General features: G+C 27.0%; 1 protein-coding gene across 3 annotated transcripts in view; it reads right to left on the reverse strand.

Moving 5' to 3' along the window:
• Window positions 1-857: 857 nt before the first annotated feature.
• The window catches only part of LOC112210040 (oxysterol-binding protein-related protein 1), a 276,142-nt gene continuing 264,714 nt past the window's right edge, over window positions 858-12,285 (reverse strand). For 2 of the 3 annotated variants that reach the window (XM_067048631.1, XM_067048630.1), the window contains exons 20-24: window positions 10,037-10,190; window positions 7,173-7,310; window positions 6,704-6,786; window positions 6,491-6,622; window positions 858-5,232 (exon numbers count right to left, since the gene is read on the reverse strand). In XM_067048631.1, the coding sequence (XP_066904732.1) occupies window positions 5,130-5,232; window positions 6,491-6,622; window positions 6,704-6,786; window positions 7,173-7,310; window positions 10,037-10,190 (610 nt within the window). In that variant the 3' untranslated portion in view covers window positions 858-5,129. The remainder of the gene's footprint in view (window positions 5,233-6,490; window positions 6,623-6,703; window positions 6,787-7,172; window positions 7,311-10,036; window positions 10,191-12,285) is intronic. The other variant, XM_067048632.1, reaches the window with a different exon arrangement.

Genomic DNA, 12,285 nt, shown 5'->3' on the forward strand with positions numbered 1-12,285 from the left:
ATTAATATCTTATAACTCCAAATAAAACTTTATTCATTTAAAAAATATAATAATTAATGCCTAATTATAGAAACAACTCAAAAGAATTCTCAGTCAGAAAAAAATATAGACATATCCTACAAATGATGGTCTAAACAAAATAACTCTAGAATGATAGTATGATTTTTCACTAAATTTTTAAGTATTAAAATTGTATTGTTAGGTTACTAGGTACCATGGCTTAAGTGTTAATATACTAGCAAGCGAGAAACTATCGAGTTGAAAAGAAAAAAAAACAATTAATTGCTGTGCATAATGCAAAATACGAACAAATAGAAGAAAAGAATAAAATCACGAAATTGAACCAATTAGGACTTATGTGGTTTCACACTTTAGTCAACAGTATGACAAAAATTTGCTTGGTACCAAAAATATTTTATTTTAATAAATGAATTATTGTAAGCACATTTAATGTAACAAATATTCTTAAGTCAGTTTTATTTATAGTAATTATTTTACCATTAAAAAAGGTAACTTCAGAAGCACTTAAGAAATACTAAATATAAATATACTTAAACATAACAAAAATGATGCACTGACTACCTGTTACAAATAATGGTTACATTTTGGAAAAACCAAAACCCACATTTTCCTTCTTCCATTTCACTCCTATTGAGTTTTGGCACGGAGCTTGAGTTAGCTTAATCACAGCAAAGTATAACCTACTGTAATAAACAAATGTGAGTAATGTTTTAGGCCATGAATATGCAAACAATAAAGTCGCAAAACATCAACTCAATATAGTTGTATTATTGACTAATCCTGAACATACACAAATATATACATGGGAAAAAATAATAAATAAATAAACAAATCAGTAGTATATTTACTGGTTTTTATTTTATAAATATTCATTAAATCATGATCATCTATAAATTACAATAAAAAAACATTCTAAAGACTAATTCATGTGAAATAAACACATATTTCATATATTGTCATAAGAAGCATGTTATTTGTACAACATTTATCTGCATTTGCCTAGTGACTATTCATAAAGTAGGATTCTTACATTTGCCATAAAATAGATACATGTATATGTATATACACCAAATACTTTTGAGGATTTTTTACCAGGCTTGTGCACACAACCTTTTAAGTTCGCTGCATATTTATTTGTACTTAAAAGAACTTAAAATTGAGGCAGATCTTTGAAGAAGTGTTATTTAACTATTAGAAAAAATAAATGTAAAGAATTGGATGGCAAAATGATTACATTTAGATTTCGGACTGAATAGAACAAAACAAACAAGATAAGGCATAAAAAAAAAAAAAAAATCCAAATAGTATTTTCATAATTTGTAGTGAGTCTTTTTAATTTAACTACAAATATATTACTAACATATTGAGTAAATATTCAGGGAGAGAGTTAAAAATACAATTTTCTTTTAACTTTTTACAGGGTTTTAAGGAAACTGAATAACATCAAAATTTCATTCAAAACTCCCTGAGCTAAATCTGCAGCAATATAAAATTGCCTTTTAAAATTTTTTAGAAATAATAATTTAAAACACACGATGAGCAAAATTTGCCACATCGTAGTGAGTTTCCTGAAAAATTATGAATCAAATGAAAATTCTTGATATATTTCATTTAATACCTTTTCCTATTTACAATTCATTAAGTGAAAACTAATTTCACATCACCCATTCTGATTTCCATACTTTACTCCATTCATTAAACAAATTTCTTTGTAAAGTATAACCAATAATAAAAAAAAATAAATTAATTAATAAAATACTGGCTTCACTAACATTCAAAATCAATATTCATATCAGAATTGATATATATGAATGAATGTAAATTTATGAATAGGTACTTTGTTCATTAAAATGTACTTATTTCATTTATCGTTTTATAATTATAAATATGTAATTAGATAGTAAAGATTCAATTCGGCATTTTGATTTTACTGTATGAATTAAATAATTTTGTAATAGGAAAGTTTGGTATTTATTCATTGGAAAGTATTTGTTTTTATTAACATTAGGTCTAAATTTTATTTTCTGTTCAATAAGTGTGTAATTTTGTATGCATTATTAATTATTTATCAATGCTATTTTTTTTCTGTACATTAGCGGACTCAATTTGTTGGCCACATAGCAATAATTTTTTTCATATAGTTTTCTTGTACCATTTCATTTACAGGAAACTCACTATAAGAAAATAAAACACATCTAAGCTTATAATCAACTTACTGTACAACATTGCCACTGGAATGAGCTGTACTGAAAAATAATTCAGAGGCCACATATACCTAATTTTATATATCTTGTTGAAATAATAGGGGTTTGGAAATAAGCGTGATTGGAATGTCAAATGTAATTAATTTAATGAAAACTTGAGCAAAGCAAAAGGAGTTTATTCTTATATAAACTTTATTTCAATTCCAAAATCATTCAAGATTTTTTTTATAGATACTAATTAAATCAAGATAAATTACATGAAAATAATATCAAATTTATTTTTTTTTAATTAGTACCAAATTAATATTTCCAATGGATAGAGAGATTTCTTATTTTGCCTTTATTTATATAGATAAAATTAATTTTTCAGAGTAGCTAAAGAGGAATTTTGACATCAATTAGTGAATGAGTTTTTCAATTCAAATAAAGTTTAGCCATATCAAAACCAAGCTTGTGATCCAGACTGTAAAATTGTAAGTGTAAAATCTAATGAATGGTGAACATAAAATACACTTGACATTCCAATATGTATACACCTAAGGATATACAGGATTAACTATACCTACTTAAACAGGGACATTTGTACAATTGTCTATAATATATGTTTTATTCCATGTTTCTGTACAATATATATCTCTTTATTTCAACTTTATATAATCTCTTAAGATCTATTTCTTTTACAAGAAATATATTTAATTTTTTTTAACAATAAAAATATTTAAATCACATAGGTTAAAAATAAAAACATGGCACACATGAGATGGTATGCTTTCTGAATCAGTTATCAGAAATAATTATATGCCTTCTAAATTATCACAAGTTTAAATTATTAGAAACCAAGAAATGGTAACTTAAAAACACCTATGCTTATTTAAAGTGGCTTAATAATGCTAATTAATTATTGAAAAAAAGCTAAATGAAAAAAGTCTTTATTTTTCTTTAAAGCCTGAGAATAATTAGATGAAAGTGATGTGTCATGACAACATTCTCTATAGAACCCCTGGCACAGTTTCTCAGAAGAAAACAAATTCTACTAAACCAGTTAAAGTGGAAAATAAAGTCAGATATAATAATAAACATTTATTTAACAATTTGCCAGGCTTTTAATGAAATGATACTGTTCAGAAGTCATAAAAAATCAAAGGAAAATGAAGTAATAAACAGTTCCAGTTTTACTTATTAACAGTTCACTAATAATAGTTAAATAATGACCATTTTAAATTAATTTTATTGAATTTATTAAAGTTTATATATATTGATAAATATTCAGTCAACAATTTTTTTTTTACTTATCCATATATTTCAAAGGTAAGTAATTATTAAAATTTAAAAAAATAAATAATTTTAATTAAAATAGAAACTCGACCCATGAGCCTAATGCATCAATCAATTTAAATTGATTTTAATAAAACAAATAATAACAATATTTTTACAACATTATATTATAGAGACCTTTTGGTCCTCAATACTATCTTCAAAACTTTTGTTTGAAATCTCAGGTGGAGGAGCAGCATTAAAAGATAATGATAATTAAAAATTGATAACCAACCATTTAGGAACAGTTGTAGTAAACTATACTTAAAAAATAACTAATTCATTATTATTTTATGTAAATTTAATAAACAAAAGTTTTGAAGGAGGTTGTTATGGAGCCAAAATGTCACGACCAAAATAATAGAAAAATAAAAATATTTATAAACAATTTTGAAATTAGTAATTCTAACCTAAAATTTTGTTTAGGTTAATGAATTAAACAGTTCAGGAAATTCCCAAATGCATTGCGTTCATAAAGAAACAAGTTTTAATTGATAATTTTGTAGTTTTAACTAGTGCTAAATAACCATATAAAGACATTTTTTAGACCTCAATGCATGGCAGAACTGAATGAGAATAAATAAAAGTCAACTTCTGAACAGATTATCAACTCATTTTTTACAAATTTGGGATTAAATAAAAATGAATTATTAAAGTATTGTATTTAATTAATCACGACTGTCAATAACAGCCAAAAATTATAAAGTATAAAATTTAATGTCATAAACAAATTACAATAGAATATTGTCATTGAAGTGGAATGACACATATTTCCCATTACATTTGGAAAAATCATTTAAAACTATTAATTATGTTATGCTAACATTCGTATGAAAACAAACTTAAAATTGGTACAACTACCTACTAACAATATCTAAAATAGGAAATTAATTTAACAAACTTAACATGCTCATATTTTGTATCACAGAGCAGGGAATGTTAAAACAATAGGCCTTTGGTAGGCAAGCCAACCATTAAAATTATTAAAACAATAACAAATCCTAAGAAACTGCTTCTATGATTACTAATTCGAGAAAACAGTCTCATACAAAATATACGACTATACACAGTTTATACATGAGGAAAGGAGGACTGAAATTAAATCAAAGTAGTTGATACCTTAGTGCTTTTTTAATTTTTTTTTTTCTATTTATTATGCACAGTGTTCAAAACTAATATCAATGAAAAAATAAATAAAATAGGCAATAATGCATGCAATACTAATAAAACCGATAACTGTATAATACGTGTGCATATATTATAAGATAACGTGAACACTTTTCATCTACTTTCATTTGTTGGGTATAGGAAAAATTGATCATCTAAATTTATGACTGACCATACACAATAGTAATGCTAGGATTGAAGGACATATAGTACACAGATAGAAAACAGACATTATAGGAAGGATAAATAATACAGCATTGGAGTGGCAAATGCCTTGGACATGGCACTTGGTCTTTTAATTTGCCTTCTCAAGTCCGTATCCACACTAAAGCAGCGGGGGAACAGTCTCTCGGACATAGGCAATGGTGAGCTAAGAAGGAGGGAAAACACCAAAACTCATTGATCATTCTAGGCCTCTAGGATTCAGAATATCTGTGGGTCAGGTCCAAAGTTTCTATCCCAGTATCCACCGGTGTAAAGCCAATCCTCCTGTTGAGTATAAGGGTTTGTTCCTTGGCAGAACCACCTTGAAATTTGAAAAAATTAATAATTATAAAGCATGTAAAGAACATATAAGCATTGAAAAAACTTATATTTGTAAGAAATATGTGACATGCACATATGGGTCATTCTCTGAAAAAGCATATTTCTCCAAGTTGATATCATTAATAAAATGAATATTTAATATTAATATTGGTACATGGCCCAAAATACATAATAACAGGATGGAATAAGGCTAAACCTTTTCAAATAAATAATTGAGCATGTTGTCGGGGAGATAAAATAAAGAGATAAGAAGTAGTAAGGGTTATTTTTTCTAAAAAAAAAGAAACATTATTATTTTTAAGCCTTAGCCACAGACTAATTAATATTTTTATATTTGATTAAAGATATTTTCTATTTGTTTATTTTTTAAATATTTTTAACAATAAAAAATTCTTCTTATTTTTTAAGGGAATATGAACAGAATAGTGTTAAAAGCAGAGTAAGGCTAATGTCAGATTCTTCAAAATGGAGTTATGAAATTTAAAAGCGGCAAATAAATGAAAACTCTTCCAGAACAATGGCATTTTCATGGATTTTCTCTCCAAAAATGGTAATTTTATAATTAAATTAGGTTTATAGGACTATGTTGAACAGGTTAATGTTTATAAAGTAGAATATAATTGATGAACAATCTTTTTGTTTGGAATCACATTCCAGAAGGAACAAAGTTAAAAGAAAAAAATTCAAGATTAATAATCAACAAAAAAAGATAAAAATGGAAAGGTATATATGAGAGCAAAAAGGCTGGAAAGTCAGATCACAAAGTAAACTACATTGTAAAATTTGGTCAGATTAAAATAGAAGTAACGAAAGAAACCAAATTATAGGTATTTTCCTCCTAATATTTCTCTCCTACTCGCATATAGAATGTGAACAAACAATACTTATCAACAGTGAGCCATCAATTTATCTGTTAAAATTGATTGTACGTGCTCAAAGTTATATTGGTCACTCTAGGGATGCACAGATTATTCACTGAGAGTTTGGGACTTGATTAAAAATGAAAGGACAAACATTTACGAATTTGAGTTCTGAGATATTAATGCTGCCACTAAAACAGAAAACCAAATAGAAAGCCTGTTATTTAATAATATGCCCTCATTAGTCAGAATAGTTTCCATCACCAATACCAGTGGCCATGTTAGTTCAGAGCACTCCTCATTTTTATATAAGAGATTTTATAAACAGCATATAGAAAAAAAAAATACAAAAAACAAAGTAATAGAGAAAAATTTTACCGTGGTTTCCATTCATTCTTCTTTCCTTTTCTCGCTTTGCGAGCATCCCTCTGTTTTTCTTCTAGCCTTGTTTTCTCAGCAGCAGCTCCATCCAGATCACCATTCTCAAGTTTTCTAATATCAGGCCTCAATCTGTAAAATTAGAAAATTAAAATTACAATTTAACGAATGATAAAATAGATAAAGATTTAAATATGTAATAACTAATAATACCTGCAGTCTGTGGGACAAAGTTTTTTCTCCATTCCCGGTTCAAGTTCATTCAGTGACATTGCAAACAGCGAAAAGTGATAGAACTGAAAGATTTATTAGAATTTATAAGAAAACACATTAACAACGTATGATATTTATTTACAGCAGCTAAAACATTAATTTTTAGTTTAAGCAACAATATTAAATACTATTATAAATTATGTGAGTTTCTTTTACATAATTTTTATGAGTCTTCATAAAAGAGCTAATTTAACAAAGAAAAAATCAATGTCATACAATATGGATAATTTTTGAACTTTTTCAACAGAATCAACAACTTAAAAAGGAAAAAAAAAACAAGTAATATATATTATTTGTTAACTAAATAAGATCTTAAATGACATTTGTTGACACAATCATTTTAAACTAAACTACCTCTAATTCATATTTTATTAAGATATTTAACAACATTTAATTAAACAATATATACCTCTGAGCTATTGGATGGCCTGGGAGTAGCTTCCCATAATGTCATAGAATTAGGGATGTCGATGGAATAAGTTGAGTCACATTTCGGAATGTCACCTCCTTCTGCTCCTCCTGAAAGGGCCTCATCTGCTTCTTCTGCCTAAAATTATTTAATTAAAAGAACAAATTAAAATTTTAATGGGCATAGGGAGTAACTTAAAAAAAAAGATGTAAATACAGGAATTATTATAAAATCAATAATTCCAAAAATTAACTCATTAAATAAAAAAATAAATGAATAAGGTAACTCAATCATGAAATCAAAAATGAGATCATTTTTTTCCCAACTTGTTCCAAGAGAGAACATAAATATGTTTGTATTGTACATATATGTATAAAAGTTTATCCTATCAATAACCAAAAAAAGATGATCTGGGTCGTGGTCAAGAAAAACACAAAAAATAGAAACTTTTCATTGAATGGTACATTGCAGGGCTTCAAAGAAGAAGAAATAACGAAGGTTAAGTATGAAGAATCACATGATAAAAGATATAGAAGTAAGCTAAGTAAAACAACAGTAATAATTAAAAAATGATAAAATAAAAAAAATAATAACAGAGATAATATAAATGCTAAAGATAAAAAAATATATGGGTAGAAGGTTAATAACAAAGTATTCTGCCCTAGGTCTAGTTCTCATTAATGAAAAAGACTTAGTTTTCAATCAATCTGCATCGACCCACTATATCATTTGTCAATAGTATCTAAGCCAATAAATCATGAAGTACACAAGCACTGCCTTCCACCTGAAAATCTGTTTTAAACTAAAAAAAACAAAACTATTTTTAATACAGACTATTCCAAGCCTATTCTTTTATTTTAATATTTATTTCTGCTCCACTCTACTGATTTCCACTTTACCTTATATTTCCTATTCACTTCCTAGTATTTTATTTTTCACCTTTTAGTACTGATTCCTTTTTTGTTTGATTATAGTCACACTAACTGGTGGACTATGAGATAAAAGTACTATTGGCTGATTTACACATTTTTAAGTCCACCAGTCAAAGCACTAATACAGTTGTCAATTGACTAGGATATAAAGTAATGCAGGAAAATATGTTTGACAAGGTATGAGCCAAAAGTTAATTTTTGTTGTTGTTTATTTAATTTATTTTTTAAACGTAATTTTTAAAATAAATAATGTAAGCCCAAATACTATCACTTGCATTAAAAAAAAAAAAAAAAAAAAAGGGATTGAATTTACATTGTCTTTTTTTTTTTTTAAGACGAGCCTAAAATAATTATATACATAACCAACAAATATTTGACAACAATTATGATTTTAAACTAAATCATAGCTTAACCAGGGAGTGGGGTAACTCGGTGAGTAAGGCAATCTGCTATTAACTTAAAGGATCCAGGTTTGAATCTGGCTGTGGAAGATAATTATTTATTCTGTCTGTGGTCCATCCTCTTAAAGAGGATACCCTTAAAAGAATCTAATGGCATCGAGCATAATCTTGAACAAATTACCTCCTTGCACAAATGTTGTTTAAGAAACAGTACTTCCTTACAAAGTACTGAATCCCGGACCCTTCATGGGTTGTAGTGGAACAGATTTTAATTTTTTCATAGTTAAACCTGAATTATATCAGCATATCAATGGCTTCCTTCACAGTAGTGCAATGTACGCTTCGACTAGTTTTATGAAAAATATAACAAAAGGTTATCTCTCTAAAGAAAATTAATTGAAAAGTTTTAATTTTCCTAAAAGTTAGAACCTTCAATTTCATTGTTTGTAAAGTTATTAGAAATGTACTTAGACCCACTGTGAAGTAAGCTATCTATATAATTATATGTAATGGATTATGTCGATTAATGGATTTATTAATTATTTGTAACATGAAAGAAGTATCATCAAAAGTGTGTTAGAGTCAAATCGTGAATACTCCTCCCTCAATACTGACGATAAAGGTAAGGAGCTGACTGGAAGAATTCCAATTTTAAGTATTTCCTAGCCATCCCTATTTTAGAATTACTAAGAATAATTTTCCATTAACGAAGTTGTAGAATGATTTATTGGTTCTGCATCCTGCATCTATCTGACAATTTTTTCTAGATTAACCATAAATCATCACCAAACCTGATTCTAGAAAAAAACTATTTAAATTTATTTGTTTTATAATTTTATAAATTGTTATTCATAAATGATAGAATAAAGAGGTTACAGAGAGACTGCTCGATATCATACTGATATTTTTAGTTATAACATTGTTAGTTATTAGTGAGTAATAAAAGTATTCATTATAGGTTAATGAAATCAATTAAGATAACTTACTAACATTAAGGAACTGAGATATCAAAACATAATGAACCATTATTACACCTCTTTTGAATAGTTCCAGATCAAAATGCATTTTATCTATTTCCAATATGATCAGACAAACATTCTTTGATTTAGTAAATAACTTAGACAGTTTTTTTTTTTTTTTTTATCATTATAGAGTAATTTACAACCAGCCTCAAAGCTCTGTGAATCAGCAAAAAGAAGGAATATGATCCAAAACATTTTGTACTTTCCCTTCTTGCAAAAATAATTTCCTATTCCCATGCAAAATAAATTTTACCAGAAAGTGGACATAACGCAGTTTTATAGGGAGCACCTCAAAAATTCTATTTTAATCATAAATGTGCTTCAGGCAGATAGACAATTTTATTTGATAAAATAAGCGTTTTCATTATACCTTATTTGGCTTTAGATAACATGAGTACTTACCATATCTCATCTTAAGAAACCAAGTAAGATTAAGATCATTCCAGCAAACATACATTTACTTTTTATTAAAAATAATAGTAATAATAATAAATTTACATATTACTTACATCAACAACTGAGTTTTGAGACTTAAACGGGCCCATCTTGAGACTGTTCAACTTGGCAAGAACCTTTTTTGGTGTGTGGACAGGACTATCTGAGTTCGATGGAGGTCCCTTTCCATCAGCAGACCTAATCACACGAGACCAAATTGCTTGGTCACTTCCAACAGCGGGAATAAATGAAACAAAAAGAAATTTGCAACTTAAAATAAAAAAAAAATTAAAATAAATAGCTCCACAATCAGTAGCGACAACCAAGCAACTACATCACAAAACAACCTACCCAACCAATGAAAACCAATAATGATTCTATGAGCCCATCCTTTTCATAAGCATGGCCCAATTATTGTTAGTAACAAAGCATTTAGTAACAAAACACCAGTAAACTAGATCATATCCTTTCAACAACTGTTAACAACAAGAATCATTAGTAACAATTTAACAAGCAACATAGATTATAAAAGAAAAAGTTTTTTCCAGGGTAAAATGCATTAAAAAAAACATGAACTATTTTGAAAAAGTCAACAATAATATATTTTTATTTTTACATTTCATAACCACAGAATATTGAGGAAGACCACATCCAGACAAAGGCCTTAGAATACCTTGTTTGGAAAAGTGTGAGCTCAATTCCATCTAGGGTCAGTTAACATTTATTTCTGGTAGTCCTGGGAAATACATTTTCACACATCCACTTTAGTCACGACACAATAATAACCTCAAGGTAGTCTGCTGATGTAGGAAAAAAAATATCAGTAGGTCTATTGGCTGAACTGGTTAGTTCCCTCATCAATAACATAATCTTAAAGACGTGTCTTCAAATTTACAAAGGATAATTTAACAAAAGGAAAAAAAACAATATGTTAAAAACTATAATATAACTAATAATAACAAAGTTTATTATTTATTTATTTTTTACTTTTGATGTTTCAGCTAATAACAACATAATTGCATCAAATCTCTTTTTTATTGCTTTATTAGAATTTATCAATTCAACATACTTCATCACAATTTTATATTCATCCACTATACTTACTTATTTGGTTGAATGGAATATACAAGTGTGATTGGCTTAGCCCGAAATATTAAGCCAGTAACACAATATTATATCCCCGTCAAAGGCCTAGCCCAACTACCCAAATAAGTATGGAGGATGAAAATGAAATAGTCATGAAGTTTATTGAAATAATGAATACCAATAGAGTGGTAATATGAAATTTGATGTATGATAGTCTTAAAAATAGCTTTTAGTAGCCAAAACGTTGAAAGTGAAAAAAAATTAAATAATAAACTTATACTTGGACCCTAATTGGCTTGTACTTCAATCTCTGTAAGTACTATGTCACCAAAAACAAAAATAAAAGTAAAAACAATATTTTACATAGATAACATAACATTTCCAAAGAAAGTAATCTAAAATTTTTTTGTTGGTATACTTTCAGCAATAAATAATCCTTAAACACTTATGTTATAGATCTTTAAATATTCCAACAAATACGACTTCTACTATTTTATGACGGACACTAGAACCTACATCAATGCTCTCTAAAGTTGTGAACAGTAGGATAAAAGTAGGGTTTCCACAATATACAAAAGAGTATATGTATATAAAGATAAATGTACAATATAACTGGAGCTAAAACAAAATTCATGCTAAAGAACAAATGTTCAAGTTATTCAAGACCTGGAAACTGTAATAAGATGTTTATACCCTTTTGAGTTAGTTTTTTACAGGATTGTAGGCGAATTAAAAAAAAAATAAATAAAAAAGAAGCAACTAAAGATAAGAAAACAAATACATGAAACATTCTAAATAAAAACAAAAACATTAAAAAACAAAACAATAATAATAACATAGATATATATTTTTAATACATATATTTATTTATGTAAATATATAATAAAAAATTATATAATATTGCATATGTCATAAATTTTAGGTTATTTCAAACAGTCAGAAAGTGATATTGATACAATTTATGGGAGGGGGAGGGGAGGAGAAAGTAAAAACTAAAACTTCCCAGAATTGTTAAATATTTTAATTTTACCAAATTTTGTGGATTTATACTTTTCACTTATCTTTTGCATATGTTGATATTTAAAAATAATTATAATTTCTAATCAAAAGAAACATTATATGGATAAAATACCAATTTTTCAACTTAAAAGATAGTAAATACTATCTAGCTTTAAATTTTAGTAACTTTTAAGAGTAAAATCTTAAATATATATTAGAAAAATATTAAACTTCATAA

This window comes from Halyomorpha halys, unplaced genomic scaffold (assembly GCF_000696795.3).
Source record: "Halyomorpha halys isolate HHAL.00 unplaced genomic scaffold, Hhal_1.1 Scaffold302.1, whole genome shotgun sequence".
In the NCBI taxonomy this organism is placed as follows: domain Eukaryota; kingdom Metazoa; phylum Arthropoda; class Insecta; order Hemiptera; family Pentatomidae; genus Halyomorpha; species Halyomorpha halys.